We start from the raw sequence: 21,098 nt of genomic DNA on the forward strand, positions 1-21,098 counted from the left end.
ATTCAGTATTCTAAAATCTTTACATGCATTTCAGTCTCATGGCAATTCTGATGCACAGTTGCTATGACAATACCCTGAAGGGACTGGAGAGCCAGAGCAGTAGAGGACCAGGGCTGAGGTCATTTGTAGGCACGTGAGTGCTTAGCCAGTTTTAATTCAGCAGTCTAGCTCAAGAGACTATGCCTTTAGCCACTGTGCTGTACAGCATGGCAACAAAGTCCCGGGTGGGCAGTTTTAAACACAGAGCAGTTGAGAATGTGAAAACAAATATTAAGGATTTTTTTTATCACTTTTATTATGTCCAGAAAACTTGAGATAAGAGGGGGAAAGATTGACAACACTAACGGTCATGCTCAAGAACCATCTGGACTCTGTGTGATTCATTTATCTTTTTATATAAAATAACTCAGATTTGACCATGAATTTATGTATTTTTATTTTGTCAATAAAGTAATCTTGACATTATATATGGTTTTTTGTTATTTAAGAAAAACTTGTAAATCTGCTGCAGTAATTTATACATGATATGAAATTCACTATTTCTAATGGACATTAAATTTTAATGAGTTTTACAGCATTTGTAAGTCTGTCAATTAAGTTTTGGTTTGAAACATACTACTTAGAAATCCTGACTTCAACAGCCAAGATAGATGAATCTCCTGCCAAATAGCTGTCTTTCTAATGTGCTTGAGTATCTTTTAAAGACTTTCTAAAAAATTACAGTTGACTTGAATGATAAGATTTGGTTTTAATTTTAAATAAGTAATAGTAATTTCTTTTTTTTTTTTTTTTCGGTGGCACTGGGGTTCCTGGAAGACCTTCTGCTGCCGGGCTACACTCCCAAACCTATTTTTCATATTTTTTTAAATTTGGAAACAGAGTCTCTTAAGCTAGTGAGGCTGGCTCTGAACCAGCACGATCCTCCTGTCTCCGCCTCCCAAGCGTGGGGATTACAAGCGTGTGCCACCACGTCTGGCCAGTAATTTATTTTAAAGAATAGCTCTTATAGTTTTTAAGGTACTGTATGTATACTTATATTTAAAATTTGAAAATCTTATATCCACATAGTTCCTAGTGAGCTTTTATTTATAGGAAATCTCCTTTCCATTAATCTCTTAACTAGATTAGTTCTTGACTCCTAAAAAATGATTTATTTTATTTATTTATTTTTTTTTACCATTTCCAATATGTTTTTACAGGGGCATTGGCTGGATTAATAGACATTGCTGCTGACTGGATGACTGACCTAAAAGAAGGCATTTGCCTCAGTGCATTGTGGTATAACCATGAACAGTGTTGCTGGGGATCTAATGAAACTACATTCGAAGAGAGGGATAAGTGCCCACAGTGGAAAACATGGGCAGAATTAATTATAGGTCAAGCAGAGGTGAGTCTGGCTTTATTCAAGATGAGTTAATCACTGAGATAGTGAAATGTCTTTAGTTCACTTAATTATAGAATTAATCATGCATTAGATAATTGCACCCTGCATTAAAGGAAAAAAAATGTGTTATAGAGTAGAATGGAAAACATGAGACTATATTACAATAGGAAAAAATACTATTTCAAACAACATTTGTATGTAATTATATAGTCATATATAAAGGTCACCTGGGTTATAGTACAAATTTATTTATGTGAGTTATGTTAGAAAACATTCATTGTATTCATTGTAATACAATCTTTGAAAGTTACTATGAAATTACTAAAATAGTTAACACATAATTCAGATTAGGAAATATGAATTATGAGAATATAAATTATTAAGATAAATAAGCCTTCTAAATGAAAATATCTTAAAGAAATTTAGAGATTTTTCTTTGTGGCATTAGAGTACTTAAATGATTATCTTAATGCTCTAATACTCTGTAATGTAGGCTATCCTGGAACTTAGAATATTATTTATATATGAATATATATCTTAAAAATTTTGCTGTCCTGAACTTAAGAGTTTAAAAGAATGCATTTTCTAATAAGATGTGTAGTATATTCTTCCTCGCCTGGTTTAATTGAGTTCAGTTTAATGAACTTTTGGAGAATGAAATCTGAGTGCCAGTCCAACTTTGTCTCCACCAGTTGTTTCCAAAGCATTGTGTGTGGGTAGGCAGAGGTTATAAATGTCTTGGTAACAAGACTATAGGGATCAGAAAGAGGATTAAATGGGATTAAGGCTACGTGGTATGTATTGGAATTATTTTTTGGATTATACTTAGATATTTTGGTAATGTAAACATTTTATTATTGTGAAAATAAACTATGAGAGCTTTTAAAGGTTTGCCTAGCTGATTATGGTATCATATTCTATAGTCCCGGCTACTTGGGAGACTGAGACAGGAGGGTCCTTTGATCCCAGGAGTTCAAAGCTAGCCTGGGCAACATAGCCAGATCCTGTCTCAAGAAAAGTTTTACCCAAGTATTTTTTTTTGTTGTTGTTGTTGTTGTTGTTGTTGTTTTTGAGTACTGGCTGCCTTAGAGATGCATTTTAGCCTGGTGAAGTGGTGACTATCTGCAACCCCAGTACTTGGAAGATTAAGATGTGAAGATCACAGATGTAAGGCTAGCCTTAGCAATTTAGCTACACTGTCAGCAACTTAGTGAGATCCTGTTTCAAGAAAATAAAAAGGAGCCAGGCATGGTGGTGCATGCTTGTAATACCAGTACTTGGGCGGCTTAGACAGGAGGATCACAAGTTCAAAGGCAGCCTCTACAACTTAGTGAAGTTCTACGCAACTTAGTGCGACCCTGTTTCCAGGGATAGAGGTATAGCTCAGAGGTAGAATGCTTCTGAGTTCAATCTACAGTACCTCCTCCCCCCTCCACACACACACTCAAAGAGAGGCACTGTAAATTAATACTCTTGGGCTATTTTTTTTTTTAAGGGTCCCGGTTCTTATATCATGAACTACATAATGTACATCTTCTGGGCCTTGAGTTTTGCCTTTCTCGCAGTTTCCCTGGTAAAGGTATTTGCTCCATATGCCTGTGGTTCTGGAATTCCAGAGGTAAGACATATAATATTTAGTAGCCATAAACAGTTATTATTATGATCCTTTTTTGGGGAAAATGCTTTTTCTAATATGAAAAAAGAAATTTAAAGCATATAAGCTGATTGTAGATATCATTGAAAAAAATTTTTTTCCAATAATCGGTTCATCATTTGCTGTGGAGACTGATTTTTTTTAACTCATCACTAATTTAGCACATGACAAATATCAGAAAACTTGGTTAGACAACAAGAGCCTAGAAAAATATCTTGTGCCTTAAGATTCTTTGATGTTTTCTGTTATGACCCTGATTTTAATACAATAATTCTCTTTTGTATAACTTTTGATTACATCAAATAAGTTAATGATTCTTGAATTTGGCCATTTTACATTTTGAGAAAACATTTGATCACAGTCAGTACAAATTTTTGGGTTTTATTTTTTATCCACAGTAATTTAAAGGAGAATCAAACTTGAACTTATTTCTTCCCCTTTTATTTTTCTGAATAAGCTTTTTCCTAATGGATTTCTTTAAGAACTAAATTGTAGTGATTGTTAAAGCTGAACTAGTTAAGAATATCTTTAATAAGGAACATTATAATGCAGGAGTTAGCCATTATCATCAGTTATTCTTAATATATAGTAAAACTTTCCACATAATTAAAGTACTCTGAGAATGCAGAATATCTCATTTTCTGCCAGCCAGTCTGAAGTGCATCTAAATTTTTTATGCTCATTTCAACAATAGAAATACTTACATTTGCCTTTCCTGGGTTATATAATCACAGCCCTTGAAATTAAGATCTGCATTTGCTGTAATGTTGCCTGTTATTTTTGTTTATTGAGATAGGGTTGCCTTTTGGCTCTAAGTAGAGAATTAGAATGTGATATAAGTTTTATAAACGGCATAATAAAGTTTTTGAAAAATTGTGGGTTGTTCCATAGTTTACTAATATATGCCATGTAGTCTTGAGTAAAACAAGAGAACATTTTAGATTGGTTAAATTTTTATGTTTTCTAAAGGAAATTAAGCTGTTTCAATTTTCTTTCGTAGATTAAAACTATTTTGAGTGGATTCATCATCAGAGGTTACTTGGGAAAATGGACTTTAATGATTAAAACCATCACTTTAGTACTGGCTGTGGCATCAGGTTTGAGTTTAGGAAAAGAAGGCCCCCTGGTACATGTTGCCTGTTGCTGCGGAAATATCTTTTCCTACCTCTTTCCAAAGTATAGCACAAACGAAGCTAAAAAAAGGGAGGTAAGTGTTCTTTTGTAGTTCATTTGACAGAATCATATCTGTTATATAGGCGATGTCCACGGGGACTCTCCTAGTATGAAGGCCACATTTCACTCCATTGAATGACTTCGGTATTTTAAAAAATTGTTTTGGAATTAGTTTGTGCTTCTTTTCCTTTTCTGATTTCCTGACATCTTTGCTGCTCAGTTACTCCTATATTTTAGAATGCTTTAGGTAGACCAGCTGGTATCCATTTGGTTTCAGTTGATCTTTCATAAGGTCTTTCCTCTTTGGAAATGTTTTCCAATCATAACATTATTTTTAGTGAGACCCTGTTTCCAAATACAAAAAATAAAATAAGCCTGGGGGTATGGCTCAGAGATAGAATACCCTTGGTTCAATCCTCAGTACAAATAAATAAAATAAAAGGCTTCTTCTCATTTCTCTAGATTTTCTCTATATTACTTCTAGACTTCAGAGCCTAATTCTGTTTTCCCAGATCTTAATCTACAGCCTAAGTGTTACAGAGATATTAAGATATTAAGTTTTTCCGGGCGTGGTGGCACATGCTTATAATCCCCGCGCTTGGGAGGCAGAGACAGGAGGATCGCGCAGGTTCGAAGCCAGCCGAGCTGGCTTAAGAGATCATGTTTCCAAATATAAAAAAGTATAAAATAGGTCTGGTAGTGTAGCCCGGAGGTAGAAGGACTTCCAGGAACCCCAGTACCACCAAAAAATAATAATAATAATAATAATAATAATAATTAGTTTTTACATATATTAATTGTACAAATTAATAACATTTCCATGCATTAACACATCATGCACTGAACACATCTACCTTCCCTCCTATCTTCTCTTACCCTCCTTCCAACTTGCTCAACCAAGACCCTAATATCTCCTTAGAGTTCTTAAAGTATGTGTGTATATCATTAAATACTGAGAATTTAAGGTTCTGGCTCTAGCACAGCATCTTTCATTCTGTTGTGCTTTCATTGTTGTTGTTGGTTGTTTTTTGGTGTTAGTGCTGAGGATCTCAAACTTGGAGCCTTGCAAATACTTGGCAAATGATATACCACTATGTATACTGTCATCCCCATCTTGCCTTTTTCATGTAATATAACAAAAAAGTAGAATGTTTTGTCAAACTATTTAGTTCTTTAATTGATAAATTCTAGTGCTTTCTAATAAGTATTAATAAGTTTTTCAGCAGGGCGTGGTAGCACAAGCTTGTAATCCCAGTTTGGGAGGCTGAGACAGGAGGATCACAGGTTTATGGTCAGGCTCAATTACTTAGTAAGGCTTTCCGTAACTTAGTGAGACCCTATTTAAAAATTAACAATAAAATGGGGCTGGGGGTATAGCTCAGAGGTAGAATGCCCCTAAGTTCAATCTCCAGTAACACACACAGACACACACAGACACACAGACAAAATAGGTATTTCAAAAATAGACACTTAGCTGGGTGTGGTGGCACATGCTTGTAATCCCAGCATTTGGGAGGCTAAGACAGGAGGATTGTAGTTTGTGGACAACCTCATCTACTTAGTGAGACAACAATCTCCAGTACCACACACACGCGCACGCACACACACACACACACACACACACACACACAAAATAGGTATTTCAAAAGTAGACACTTAGTTGGGCATGGTGGTGCACGCTTGTAATCCCAGCATTTAGGAGGCTGAGACAGGAGAATTGCAGTTCATGGACAGCCTCATCTACTAAGTGAGGCCCTTTGCAAGTCACTGAGATTCTGTTTCAAAATTATGAATAAAAAATAGGGCTGGGTGTGTAGCTTGAATGTAGAATGTCCCTGGGTTTCATACCCAGCACTGAAGAAGAAGGAAAAAAAGGTATGCATTTATAAACATAGCTCCATCTCTGACTAACAATTGTGATTTTTTTTTTTTGTGGTACTAGGGGTGGAATTCAGGGGCTTTCTACCTCCAGGTATACTCCCAGCCCTATTTTTTATATTTTATTTTGAAACAGGGCCTCACTAAGTTGCTGAGAGCCTCACTAAGTAGCTGAGGCTGGCTTCGAACCTGTGTGATCCTCCTGTCTCAGCCTCCCAAGCGTGGGGATTACAAGTATGCACCACTACGCCTGGCTAACAGTTGTGATTTTAATACTGTATAACAAAAATAGCTAGCATTATTCATTACTATGTATATGGTATTATATAACAAGTACTGTACTTGGATCTTAAAATTTAATTCCCTAATAACCCTAGTAATGTTATTGTTTTGCTCACTTATAGATTAGGAAACTAGGGCTTATAATAGCCAGCTGACTTCTCAAGATCACATGGCTAGTTACTGGCTGAACATGGATTGAGTTTCATTTTTTTTCCTGACTCCACAAGGACTATACTCTTAACCTTTGTCCTGTAACTGTGTGGGTGTGTGTTTGTGTGTATTCAAAACAAAACCCAAACCATACTGTAACACACAGCAAGTTAGTGGCCAAGCTGGAGCTCTTGCATATGTCTCCTCAGTTCAGTTCGTTTCCTTTCTTTTGTGCTTTGACATTTTGCAGTAAGGTTTTTATTTACTATAAATTACATTAAAAGCCGGGTGTGGTGGTGCAATCCCCGCGCTTGGGAGACAGACACAGGAGAATTGCATAGGTTTGAAGCTAGCTGCACTGGCTTAAAAGACCCTGTTTCCAAATAAAAAATATAAAAAATAGGTGTCTGGAAGTGTAGTCCGGAGGTAGAAGGGTTTCCAGGAACCCCAGTACCACCAATAAATAAATAAATAAATAAATAAATAAATAAATAAATAAATAAATAAATAAATAAATGTGTAATTTATTGTAATAGGTTAAGTTGAATTAATTCACCTACATTTTTTTTGGGGGGGGGACTGGGGTTCCTGGAAACCCTTCTCCCCCCAGGCTATACTCCCAGACCTATTTTTTTATATTTTCATTTGGAAACAGGTCTCTTAAACCAGCAAGGCCGGCTTCGAACCTGCACGATCCTTCTATCTCCGCCTCCCAAGCGCGGGGATTACAAGTGTGTGCCACCACGCCCGGCTAATTCACCTACATTTAATGTACAAAGGATGGTGATTAGTTTCCTTTTATGATATTGTCATTCTGTTACCTTAGTTTATACATGGTAAGAATTTTCTCCTTAAATGCAAGATTTCTTCCTATGCTTACTTCCTTGACATGTTTGTTTTTTTGTGGTTTTTTTGGTGGTACTAGGGTTCCTGGAAGCCCTTCTACCTCCGGGCTACACTCCCAGACCTATTTTATACTTTTTTATTTTTGGAAACAGGGTCTCTTAAGCCAGCCGGTCTGGCTTCGAACCAGCGCGATCCTCCTGTCTCCGCCTCTCAAGTGCGGGGATTACAAGCGTGTGCCACCACACCCGGCCCTTGACATGTTTTAAATTAATGCTTGTTAGATACTTATGAAACAGATTAAAGCATGTACATAAGTTATATTGGATTAGAACAAATCATTGCATAGATGTACTGTGTGTAGTCCTATTAGAGAAAAAAAATAAAATTTGCTTCTCTTCCTCTTTGAAATAAGCAGATTCTATATCCTAAAGCCAGGCACAATTTATTTAAAACAAATATTTGTTTATTTGTAACTTACCAAACTCATATAAAGTGCTTACTGAATTCCACATGATGGTCTAAGCACCTTATGTATATTATTTAATCCTTATGAGCTATGTAATGCTCTTGCATCCTCCATTTAGAGAAAACTGAGGCACATAGAGGGTAAGTTATTTCTTCTTGGTCTCATTGGTAGTAAGTGGCAGAAGCAGCGTGTCATCCCAGCAGCTCTAGTGTACAGCACATGTTCTCAGCCATGCTAACGTAATGTTTATTTATAATTTCTCTTCCATAGATGTAAAAATTGACTATTTGAGGAAATGCTCTAGGTAGCCTCATATTTATTGGATGAAAGTAGTTAAAAATAAAAGCTCTTTGAAAAATAATTATAAATATGGGTCAAATAAATGATATGTATTATTGGTTTCATATGAGTGGCAATGATCAAGTGACAGATTGAGAGAGTTAGAGGTCTCAGAAGAATGTGTTTGGAATTCTCTTCAACTTCATTCTCAGGGTTCTGGTTGGTGAGGCTGTAACTCAGGGGCTGTTTAAGCTTTCAAAATAAGGCTTTTTATATCAAGGGTAGCAAGATGTTCAGAGAGTTTAGAGTAGTAAAATACAGGAAAACTGTTTAATAGAAATTAGGAATTAAGGTTTTGATATCTTGCTAGGATTTAGAAGCAATTATCTCTCAAACTAGGAGAAATTACATCTTTTTTTTTTTTTCTTCAATGCTGGAGGTGGAACTCAGGGACATTCTACCTCTGAGCTACACTCCCAGCCCTATTTTTTATTCTTTATTTTGAAACAGAGTCTCACTGAATTACAAAGGACTTCACTAAGTAGCTGAGGCTGTCCTTGAACCGTGGGATTACAAGCGTGTGCCACCATGCCCAGCTCCTGTTTTTTTTTTTTTTTATTAGTGCATTGTAGTTATACATCTTAATGGAATACAAGATGGTTGGGGCACACATGCACACTCACTCTTTTAGCCCTTCAAATTAAACTCTCCCCTTCAATCCCATCATCTCTCTTCTCTTGTCTCTACAAACATACACATTGAGGGTTATCTACAGAGTGCCTTCTCTTTGCAACATATTCTCATTAGTCTATCTGACACAAATGTTTTTGACTGACTAGTGAATGTGTGAATGAATTTTCAGTTAAGGCAGCAGAGAAAAAAATGTTTTTAGAAAAATGTAGCCAGCCGTGATGGCACATACTTGTAAATGCCCTGTACTAAGGAAGCTGAAAAGAAGTATTGCAGGTGTGGGACCAGCCTTGGCAACTTAGTGAAGCCCACCACCACAGTTTAGCAAGAACTTGTTTCCAAATTAAAAAAAATAAAGTAGGGCAAAGGGTATAGCTCAGAGGTAGAATGCCCCTGGGTTCCATTCCCAGTAACAATAACGAAAGAAAAGGAAGGAAGGAAGGAAGGAAGGAAGGAAGGAAGGAAGGAAGGAAGGAAGGGAAGAAGACAAGATAATGAATGCATACCCTTTGCTTGGGGAGCAGGGTACTGGAGTAAATTCAAAAGAGGCATTTTGAAATTTCATGTAATGGGAATTTTCATTTGCTATATTTGAATTTATAAGAAAATAAGCCACATCCTCTTTCTAGGTGCTGTCAGCTGCCTCAGCTGCAGGTGTTTCTGTAGCTTTTGGAGCACCAATTGGAGGAGTTCTTTTTAGCCTGGAGGAGGTAGGTAAAATAATGTATAACTACCATTACAGATAAATTTTGGCATACATTTTGGTTTTATAGCTGATGTAACAAGTACAAAAGTTTGGTTTTAAGTTTGTAAATTTGCTTTTAGAAAGTTTTTATGTTAAAAGTCATATGCTCCATACCTAGCAAAAAGTATGAAGTCTATTTTTCATGTATAAATATTAGTAATTATTTGAAGTTGAACCTTACTTTGTTAACATAGAAAATAAAGAAAATGTAAATCTGACTTAATGGAAGACATGTAAGAGAATCTGTCATTGGTCAAATTATAATCTCTATTTTTATTTTATAAATTTAAATCAATTCCTAAATTGGCTTTTAAAGTTGTGCTTTTCTTAGTTATTGATATTTCGGGAAGTAATTTTAATTGTTTCAGTGGAATATATTATTTTTGTTTATTCATTGGTGCATAAAACCTTTTTTACACAAAAATGTGACTAGGAATGTTTTTAAATTTATGTTTTTTTGTCTAGTTTGTGTTCCTTTTTAATATAGAAGAGGCAAATCAAATACTTCTTTATGACCTAACAGTCACTGGTGATAGTACATTTATATTTAACTATCATAATTGAACTGGGTATAAAACTTCTTTCAAAAATAAAACAATACTAGGTATCCTAAATAATTATTAGACATTTATAATTTTTGTGATTTTGTAATAATATGACAACCAAAGATAATGTAAATTCTAACTGCGATAAAGTTTAGAGATGGCTACAGTAATAATTTAGAGATGTATTTTCCATTCAAATTATAAAAATATTAGAAACATTAATTTTTTGTTTCCTTTTCTTCCTCTTTTTTAGGTTAGCTATTATTTTCCTCTCAAAACTTTATGGCGATCATTTTTTGCTGCGTTAGTGGCTGCATTTGTTTTGAGATCCATCAATCCATTTGGTAACAGCCGCCTGGTCCTTTTTTATGTGGAGTATCATACACCATGGTACCTTTTTGAACTGTTCCCTTTCATTCTTCTTGGGGTATTTGGAGGGCTTTGGGGAGCCTTTTTCATCAGGGCAAATATTGCTTGGTGTCGTCGACGCAAGTCCACCAAATTTGGAAAGTATCCTGTTCTTGAAGTCATCATTGTTGCAGCCATTACTGCTGTGATAGCCTTCCCTAATCCATACACTAGGCTCAACACCAGTGAACTGATTAAAGAGCTTTTTACAGACTGTGGTCCCCTGGAGTCCTCTTCTCTTTGTGACTACAGAAATGACATGAATGCCAGCAAAATTGTTGATGATATTCCTGATCGTCCAGCAGGCATTGGAGTATATTCAGCTATATGGCAGTTATGCTTAGCACTCATATTTAAAATCATAATGACAGTATTCACTTTCGGGATCAAGGTAAGTGCTAATGTGAAGTGATATTGAAGTAATTAGGCGTGTTCAGATTTGTATGTGGAATGAGAAATTAAATCTTAAAGGTAGCTGTTTCATAAATGAAGGATGAAAAAGCACCTATCTTTTGAGTCTAGTTTTAAATAATGGAAAAATTATACCTTGGGATAGATTGTCAAGCATGTTATTGGTTGCTATATAACAGATTCCCCAAAAACTTGGCAGTAGCCTCCTGGAAAATACTGTCCCCAGCTGCATCCCCAGGGATATTTCCCCAGCAGTCAAGTCCCACCTCTAAACATGAGATCTGGGGGACATTTTAAAATACAAACCACATCATTGATATATGGGGAAGCAGATGTTGGCCTGTCCTTGTTCTTGAAATTATTAAATCCATAGTTCACATAATAGTTAATATCTACTAATGATAGTATGCTTTTTACATGTGAAATAATAGCTTTATTTCTTTGAAAATGGAATATTGGTAGTTTTTGAAGTAAGATCTTTTTTTTTTTGTTGTCTTCATTATTCAGTCCATTTATTATCTAAAGTCTTTAAAGCTTTTTTCTTAACAAATCAAGTTAAAGGGGATGTTAAAACTCCTTCTTTCTACCATACATCCTTTTCTGTAAATCCCTAGTTTCTCACTATCAGTTGAACTATGCTGATGACCACCAGTGACTAGAGCTGACTGTCACTTGACAGTGATATAAGGAAACTGGAGGCGATTGTCAGGCCTTTGTTAAGTTCCACTTTGCACTGAGCTCCAGCCAGCCAGACAGTTGTAACTGTTAGGAGGTTGTAGAACACACTTTGATCCCTACTGTTGTGCATCTGTTTAATGACCCTCATGAACTCCAGCTCCTCAGCAGTCTACATTCACCTGGTTTCAGGTCCAAAACGGGTTAAAGCTATCCGTCTTTAAGATTTTTCTCAAGATGTTCCTATTATTCTCTTTAAATTTAGCCAAATACTTTTCTCTTTTATTTGACACACACACACACTCTCTCTCTCTTTTTCTTCTCCCCCCCTCTCTTTTTCTCCTCCCCCCCATTCAAAATATTGGGGGACTTGGATAAGATCACCAGCCTTACATTGTACCACCGAAGAGGAATAGCATCTATCATTTATACATATGTAGGAAGTTTATAATCTTGAAGTTAAGTATAGCACTTCAAACTGAATTGACTTAGTTTTATGAAAAATACTTTATATTTTTCTTTTTTTCTCACCATGGACTTATAATAAATTATGTTCGGTGCTAGGATGAGATTCCCAGAGGAAAAGGATAAATGACTCTTGCGTTATTTTCTCTTTGGCCTAGAGGATGTGGCATGTTATTTTGCAACCAAATTCATGGAATTGTTAAGATACTGTTAAAATAGGATTTTGCTATATTTTGTTTGCACTGGGATTTTGCTATATCAGTAAGTGTGAAAGAATCAAAACTTAGAAACAAATCCATAGAATGTGGATTCCAAGGTTGTAATTTGAAGATCTCCACCTCATCAAGCATTCTGTTTTTATTGTAGGTTCCGTCAGGCTTGTTCATCCCCAGCATGGCCGTTGGAGCCATAGCAGGAAGGATTGTGGGCATCGCAGTAGAGCAGCTCGCATACTACCACCACGACTGGTTTATCTTTAAGGAGTGGTGCGAGGTTGGGGCAGACTGTATCACGCCTGGCCTCTATGCCATGGTTGGTGCTGCTGCGTGCTTAGGTAACATGACTCTGTGTGTGGCTGTTTGCACTTCTGAAAGGGGAAAGAGCCAGTGGTGGCATGCACATGTTTAACTATTGGGTGATTTAGAAGGGTTAGGATAGAGGGAAGGAATATTAAAACAGAAATGAAATAGTCATGTTCTACTGTATTTTATAGTACTGGTTTTCATTTTACTGCCTGAAAATATTTGTTAATGCAAGATCTTAATATCAGTTAGCATACTTGTAGTATTACATAATGCCTTTGACAGAGACCATCTCAGGACAACACAGCCTCATTTGAATCCTGTCCAAGGAGATTGTTGCTTTTCATTGTTAAGGATCTTTGCCTGCCTTTAGCAATAATAGTGCTGTTCCTCACTTTAGCATTATAACGAGGCTTCAGAATAGTTTTATTTTGATCTGTGCAGTAACTCATTAGCGTTAGTAAAGATTTATTTGCCAGTCCAAGGTACATTTATAGCAAAATTAGAAAAGTGACAACTCATTTTAATAAGAATAAAAGCAAAACACTTGAACCAGGCATGGTGTCACACACCTGTAATCCCGCTACCTGTGAGGCTGAGATGGAGGACCACAGGTTCTAGGCCAGCTTTAGCGATTTAGCAGTGCCCTCAACAACTTAGCAAGACACTGTTTCAAAATTAAAAAATAAAATATGGTATTAAAAAACGGTATAGCTTGGAGGTAGAATTTACTTGGTTCAGTCACCAGTACCAAAAAAAAAAAAAAAGAAAGAAAAGAAAAATTTCAAGATAGCCCCTTTTTAAGAGAACTAATGCTTCATGTATAGTTGTCCTGTCTGCTCGTACTTTTTTTTATATTGCCCCCTTTTTTGTCTTCACTTGGATTATGGACTTACTGATGACAGTTTTGAAATTTCCCACCTAGAAGTTTTGGAATATTTAAACTGCTTCTAATTTGTTCAAGTAAAGCAGTTAGTTTTAGGGTTGTTTTTAGAGTAGACAGACTTGCTTGGTTCTCAGTTTCTAACACCATCTCTGAACATGAGTTAATTCGAATCATATTTGTTCCTAAGCTATCACACCGGTACCGTGTGGGATATACCAGTATTTAGGGTAAAAATATTTATTTCTAGTAATTGTCCTTCTCCCAAACATAATGAATAGTCCTGTGAGTAAAATAAGACCACAGAGTTACTCTATAAGGTGTTTTGAAGGATGTGTAGCTATAGGAAAAGCCTCACTGAGATGGACCTCCACCTGAGCTTTATTTTAAATTAGTAAAACTTAAAGAATTAGTTAATTCTCACTAAGTCCTATCTACAGTTTTGTGTTCACTGGCTAGTGTAAAAAATCTAGTCATGTGTGATGGTGAAGATTCTGTCCTTTCTAAACAGTGGCGCTTGCTTTTTTCAGGTGGTGTGACAAGGATGACTGTCTCCCTGGTGGTTATTGTTTTTGAGCTCACTGGAGGCTTGGAATACATTGTCCCCCTCATGGCTGCAGTAATGACCAGTAAATGGGTTGGAGATGCCTTTGGTAGAGAAGGCATTTATGAAGCACACATCCGATTAAATGGATACCCTTTCTTGGATGCAAAAGAAGAGTTCACTCATACCACCCTGGCTGCGGATGTCATGAGACCTCGAAGGAATGATCCTCCTCTAGCTGTCCTGACACAGGACAATATGACAGTGGATGATATAGAAAACATGATTAATGAAACCAGCTACAATGGCTTTCCTGTCATAATGTCAAAAGAATCTCAGAGATTGGTGGGATTTGCCCTAAGAAGAGACCTGACAATTGCAATAGGTACCTTTGAGATGTGTGTGTGTGTGTGTGTGTGTGTGTGTGTGTGTGTGTCTGTGTATAAATAGATTTCTGGAAGAAAAGACAGCAGTAAAGTTTAAGTGGTTGGGTTTTCAGGGGTAAAGGGTATTAATTTATGTCCCTTAAAGTCTTATGTTCTTCAGGGAAGGAATGTATGCCTCAGTGAATTGGTTTTTGCCAAATATAGTTTTATCTTTCAATTTAAATGAAATAATATACATAGTCCTGTGATACTGATGAGAAGACCAGATAATACTTTTAATTTTTTCCACTAAATTTTTTTTGGACCCTTTTCTCTCTGACACTCAAAAATCACAGAGGAGAAATACATCAAGCCATTGCTTTGTTAGTCCCCAGGTTTATTGTCCAGAACTCTGAGCTGGAAGTGTCAAGTGTTTGGTCTGTCCCTAATGGTCATTCTGCTGAGCACATTGTCTGCTATCCAGCTTACCTCTGGGGCCATTGTAAAAGGGTTAAGAAAATATATTTTTTTTTGTCCAGGCATGGTGGCGCATGCCTTTAATCCAGTACTTGGGAGGCTGAAACAGGAGGATCATAGTTTCAGGGACAGCTTTAGTAAGTAGCGAGACTCTCATCAACCTAGTGAGATCCTATTTTAAAATAAAAATTAAAAATTGGGCTGGGGGTGTAGCTCAAAGGTAGAACGCTTCGCTGTTCAGTCCCTAGTACCAAAATATTATTAACAATTAAGTATTATTAATAATAATCATTATTTTGAAAGGGAAGCCTGGACAATATAGATGGGAGAGAGTGTTTCTCAAATCAAATTGGAAATTCAATTTGCAGAAACTATTGGAGTAGGAAGGGAAACAAAATCCTACTATACTAAAAATCCTCTATATAGAGAATACCCAGTTTAGAAAAGCCTACAGATTTCAAAGAATTTTTCAAAGATTAGCAGTCTCCCGATTTTAAAGGTTTTTCCTGGGTATCAGACTTGGCTGTATTCAGATATCTTAGCTTCAAGCTTTTACCATGGCACACATAGTTAGGAAGGAAGTTTCTTGTTTAGATTGCCATTGTCTGGGTTTTACTGGTAGCCAGACCAAGTAAAGGAAGTGGTCACAATTTTGGAATTTATATAGAAACATAAAGGAAAAAAAACACACCAGGTTTTTAAAAGATAAAGAAGAAGCTGCATGTGGTGGTACACACCTGTAATGCCAGTACTTGGGAAACTGAGACAGGAGCATCACACATTCAAGGCCAGCCTCAGAAAATAAGAAAAAGGAGAAAAAGGAATGGGAATACAACTTGGAGGCTGAATGCCCCTAGGTTCAATCCCTAATAACAAAACAGAAAGAAGAAAGTGCTAAAATGAAGAATAATTATATCCACACTTTGTGGAAATATATTTTTTTAAGTTTTATCATTCTCTCTCAAGAGAGAGAATATTAAAAGATAATATGGTATAGATATGTCAAAACATGTAATCAGAAATGTTAGTCACATGACTTTTTGAACACACCTTAAGTATTTACCAACATATATTTTTGTTAGATTTTAATTATTTCAATGAAAAAACAACTTTATTTTAGATTTTTTTGCATATAATTGCACTATAATTATGCTTTATTGAAGAACAGAAAGTTCTCCATGCTGTCTCATAAAGTAAGATTATCAAATTGCTAAATTAGATATATTTCCATTTTTGGTACTAATGCAGAATTTTGTAGAATATTAAATTCAAGTAAGAAGTCTCAGAATATTTAGGGGCGTTAGAAAAGTTCTGGGACTTTAAAGTGTCTGGTCTGGATCATATCAAATAATGTTCTCTGCTTCAAAGGCCTATGAGTGAATGGCATAAAAATAATTAACAAAAATTTAAAAACCTAACATATCCTGGCATTTAGAGAATCCTTCACAAATGCAGTTTGTTAAAAAAAATAATCATATTTGTATAAAAGTGATACTTAAAACAGTTTATTTTAAATTAAATAAAAATTATTAATGTGATGTTTTGCTATATGCATACATTGTGAAAAGATTAATCAAGGTGATTGATATGCTCATCACTTCACATACTTATTTTGTGGTGAGAACATTTAAAATCTCTTAGTAATTTTCAAATAAGATTAAAGAACAAGAAAATTATTTTTATGTGTGTGTAGTACTGGGAATTGAACCCAGGGGCATTCTACCTCTGAGCTAGACTCCTGGCCCCATCTTTTTTAAAATTTTGAAACAGAGTGTGACCAAGTTTGCAGAGGGCCTAAATTGCTGAGGCTGTCTGCAAACCTACAATCCTCTCGTCTCAGCCTCCCAAGTACTGGGATTATAGGCATGTACCACCACACCTGATTAAAACAAATTCTAAAAATGACAGGCTTAAGACAAAGACTAGTATTTACATCTGTTGTTTTGTATATCAAAGGAACATTCCAAATAAAAAAGTGAATATTTTTTTCCTAAAAATTTAGTGTTTTGAATTAGGGATATAACTTAATGGTAGGGTGTGTGCTTAACATGCACAAAAAAGCCTTGTGTTCAATCCCCAACACCACAAAAAAAATAAATAAATAAATTTAGTGCTTTATCGTTGAGTTTATTTAAATAACATATATTTTCATTGATGATATAATATCCTTACAAGTGTTTAAGATTGTTAATTTTAACTAAAACATTATATATGCTATTTAATATCACATTTTATATCTTTTTATTTTGTTTCTGTTGGCAAATTCTAAGAGCTGTAGTAATTTTTTTTTTTTTTTTTTTGGTGGTACTGGGGTTCCTGGAAGCCTTTCAACCTCCAGGCTACACTCCCAGACCTATTTTTACATTTTTATTTGTAAACAGGGTCTCCTAAGCCAGCGCGCGTTGCTGGCTTCAAACCTGTGCGATCCTCCTGTCTCTGCCTCCCAAGCGCGGGGATTACAAGCGTGCGCCACCACGCCCGGCTAGCTATAGTAATTTTTAATGCCTTTGTCTTTTATAGAGAGTTAAAAATGATTTACACAATCCCCATTATAATGGTGTTAGAGTTTTTTAAAATTTGGCTATACATTTCTTTTGTGTGTGTGTGTGTGTGTGTGTGTGTGTGTGTGTGTGTGTGTGTGTGTTACTAGGAGTATAACCCAGGGGCTTTTCTAACTCCAGGCTATACTTCCAGACCTTTTTTTTTTTTTTTACTTTATTTGGAAACAGGGTTGCACCAAGTTGCCGAGAGCCTTACTAAGTAGCTGAGGCTGTCTTTGAACCTGCATGATTCTCTTTGAACCTGTATCATCCTCCTGTCTTAGCCTACCAAGTGCTGGGATTACAAGTGTGTACCACCACACCTGGCTAAATTTGGCTATATATTTCTGATAACTTTTGTTCCATTACAGAAACTTTATACCACCAGTCATGGTGGCCCACACTTGTAATCTCGGTACTTGGGAGGCTGAGACAGGAGGATCACAGCTTCAAGGCCAATTTCAGCAACTTAGTGAGATCCTGTTTCAAAATAAAAAGTAAAAAGGACTGGAGGTGTATGTAGCTTAGTGATAGAATGCCTTTGGGTATAATCCCTGAAGTCCTCCTTCCCCAATAAAAAACACCCAGAAAACTCTATACTGTTATTCTCCATACGCCAAATTTATACTGTTGATGTCACACTTCACATCATTTTATTTTGTTCATCCATTAGTAGTATGTGCTTTTAGTATTTACACTACACTATTTAGTTGTCAGACACAGGTCATTATTTAGATTCCTGTTATAGACTAAAAGCAACTTAATGAGCATTTTTCAAAAATCACGTATGTCAACTGCTAATGGGCTTTTCTCTTTTCCTATCACAATCATGCTCTTAAGGTGTCCTAATAAGTACCAGCCATTAAGACCTCACTTAGTGCCTTGCTACTCAGCTATGTTACAGCACAATTAAATAAGGCTCTAGAGGCCAGGAGGAGTGAAAAGCATTCTAGTGTTTGTTTATCAACAGTAATATCTGCTTCTTAATCTAGGACTGATGGTATTTTGGCCTAGATAACTTTTGTAGCAAAATTCATCTTCAGATATTTTCACTATAGAAATATCCTATTTGCACACACAGTTTTGAATAATACTAACTCAAAATAGATATATAAAGTTGAATGACTCTTTTATTTGCATATCTGCTGTTTTGGATTTCCTTCTTCCTGTGGTCTCTGAATTTTTCTCCATCTCTGCCGCTTCTGTCTGTCTCACCCTATCAAAGTGGAAGTAGGCAGCAGTACAAAGCTCTGGAGCTGAGCACGCTGGATAGGACCCGAAACTGACAGAACCTTTACAAATAAAACAGCCAAAGAGCCCTGTGTGTATCCATTGGAAGCGTAACTGTAGTTCCATCTGTAATGCTTATGACTCATCTACAAAATTGTACTTTAACATCACAAAAGAGAAAGAACCAGCTGATTTGCAAGGGCAGAGTATAGAGCTGAGTCAAAACTATTGTTGGTCTTATCTCAAATGTAGAGTAAGTGATATGTAGGCAGGCTTCGTCCAGTTATGGATTCCTATAATGTACTACTCTCAAAATGTGTACAGGTTTTACTTAATTTTTTAATTGATGCATTATATCATACATCTCAATGGAGTGCAAAATGGTAGAGGCACACATGCACACGTCACTCATTTAGCCCTTCCCCAGTTCTCTCCCTATTCCTTCCCCCCTCCCCTCTTCTCATGTTTGGCTTAGTGATTGACTTTGATATGATGGTAAATGTACCTCATGATGTACAGATTTTATAATTCCATATTCCACAAATGCTTCTTGTTTTCCGCAGTTAGAAGACAGCTTCAATTCCAGTAAAAAAAAAAAAATGTATTATGATGTAATTATATTTAAGTATCTTATTTATGTGAAGATTGATAGATTCTGATTGACCAAATACAAGAAATTATTAAGTGGCTTTTCAGTTGATTCCTTTCTTGGTTAAGGAAAACAGGAAGAAGTTAAAAAGACCAAAAGTCTCCAGGTGTGGTGGCTCCCTGCGCTTGGGAGGTAGAGACAGGAGGATTGTTCAGGTTCGAAGCCAGCCGCGCTGGTTTAGAAAGACCCTGTCTCCACATAAAAAAGTATAAAAATAGGTCTGGGAGTGTAGTCTGTGGGAGTGCAGCCAGAGGTAGAAGGGCTGCCAGGAACCTCAGTAACACACACGCACACACACACACACACACACACACACACACACACAAGACCAAAAGTCATAAAATGCATTCATTCTTTACCTCTAATCAAGTTGCTCATAATAGGCCAAAACCCATCAATTAAAAATTTTGGTCTTCTCTCCTTTTAGAAAGCGCCAGAAAAAAACAAGAAGGTATTGTTGGCAGTTCTCGGGTGTGCTTTGCACAGCACACCCCATCTCTTCCAGCAGAAAGTCCACGGCCACTGAAACTTCGAAGCATCCTGGACATGAGCCCTTTTACAGTGACAGACCACACCCCAATGGAGATTGTGGTGGACATCTTCCGAAAGCTGGGGCTGAGGCAGTGCCTTGTAACTCACAATGGGTAAGTTTGGCACCTTAGAAACCAGTTCACTTGCTAGATTTTATGATCCTATTTAGTGAAATCTTTTTAGAGAAGAGTGTGAATCAGTTCAGTGGAAAGTATGTAATTTGGTATGGTTATAAATAAGGTGTTAGTCAATTAAGTCTCACACTTACCAAAGAATAAGAAAGATGTCAACTGTCTGCTCTTTGCCAGAAGCATGAAGTAGCATTTGTCAAAGCTGGAAAAGAGGTGCTGAAGCCTCTCCTACATGAGCTTATAATATTTCCTTTCTTAGAGGAACAGTGATCCTAGCCTGTATAGAACACTGCAAAAACATTTCCTTTGTGTTTCCTTTTTAGCATATAGATTTTCAGTACAATTATAATTTTAGAGATATTTTGCTTTTTATTCTTTCAACCAATACTTGATTTATCAGGAATGAAGGAAAGAACATACAATAAAACTTAAAAATTAGCTAAAAATTTTCTTTAATGAATACTCAGTTGATTCTTTTTTTATCTTCTTTATCCACAAATCTTGTATATAATGACAAACATGCTCATGTATTTATAATGCATGCATCAGTCGTTTATTTTTCTGTATTCTGTGTGCAAGCTGCCAATGATTGTCCATGGTGGGAACATAAAAATGACATGTCAAAGGAGCTCTGGAGGCCTAGAGCACAGAGTGCCTGGGCAGACCCCGGTTTCCAGGGACCTGTTTCCACACCTTTCTTTAGGCTCCACTATTTCTATTATGTTACTGTTCCTTATTGGAATTCTAAAGAATTGTTTTATCTAAAAGCAGATAAGGAAAAGGGGAAGTAAAGGGTATTCTAGGGTTATGTGTAAACGGAATGGCTAACCAAGTGTGATGTTTGTTGAAGTATTGTACTCTAAGCACTTAGAAAATCACAGCATGAGCCAGGCGTGGTGGCGCACACTTGTAATCCCAGCATTCGGGAGGCTGAGACCTGGAGGATCACGGTTTGCAGACAGCCTCAGCTACTTAGTGAGGCCCTCTGCAACTCAGTGAGACCCGGTTTCAAAATAAAGAATAAAAAATAGGGCAGGGGGTGTAGCTCGGAGGTCAAATGCCCCTGGGTTCCATCCCCAGACCCGCAAAAAAAAAAAAAAAAAAAGAAAAGAAAAGAAAAGAAAATCACAGCATGCTTCTTTTTTTTTTTTTTTTTTTTTTTTTTTTTACATTTTC

General features: G+C 36.3%; 1 protein-coding gene across 6 annotated transcripts in view; it reads left to right on the forward strand.

The window, feature by feature from the left end:
* Positions 1 to 21,098, forward strand: part of CLCN3 (chloride voltage-gated channel 3) — a gene marked incomplete at both ends in the record, with an annotated part of 59,420 nt that overhangs the window by 32,106 nt on the left and 6,216 nt on the right. For 5 of the 6 annotated variants that reach the window (XM_080710784.1, XM_080710785.1, XM_080710787.1 and 2 more), the window contains 8 exons: positions 1,200 to 1,387; positions 2,880 to 3,002; positions 4,039 to 4,245; positions 9,432 to 9,512; positions 10,346 to 10,891; positions 12,418 to 12,604; positions 13,986 to 14,384; positions 19,688 to 19,904. In XM_080710784.1, the coding sequence (XP_080566910.1) occupies positions 1,200 to 1,387; positions 2,880 to 3,002; positions 4,039 to 4,245; positions 9,432 to 9,512; positions 10,346 to 10,891; positions 12,418 to 12,604; positions 13,986 to 14,384; positions 19,688 to 19,904 (1,948 nt within the window). The remainder of the gene's footprint in view (positions 1 to 1,199; positions 1,388 to 2,879; positions 3,003 to 4,038; positions 4,246 to 9,431; positions 9,513 to 10,345; positions 10,892 to 12,417; positions 12,605 to 13,985; positions 14,385 to 19,687; positions 19,905 to 21,098) is intronic. The other variant, XM_080710789.1, reaches the window with a different exon arrangement.

Source organism: Muscardinus avellanarius (genome assembly GCF_963383645.1).
Source record: "Muscardinus avellanarius genome assembly, chromosome: 14".
Taxonomy (NCBI): domain Eukaryota; kingdom Metazoa; phylum Chordata; class Mammalia; order Rodentia; family Gliridae; genus Muscardinus; species Muscardinus avellanarius.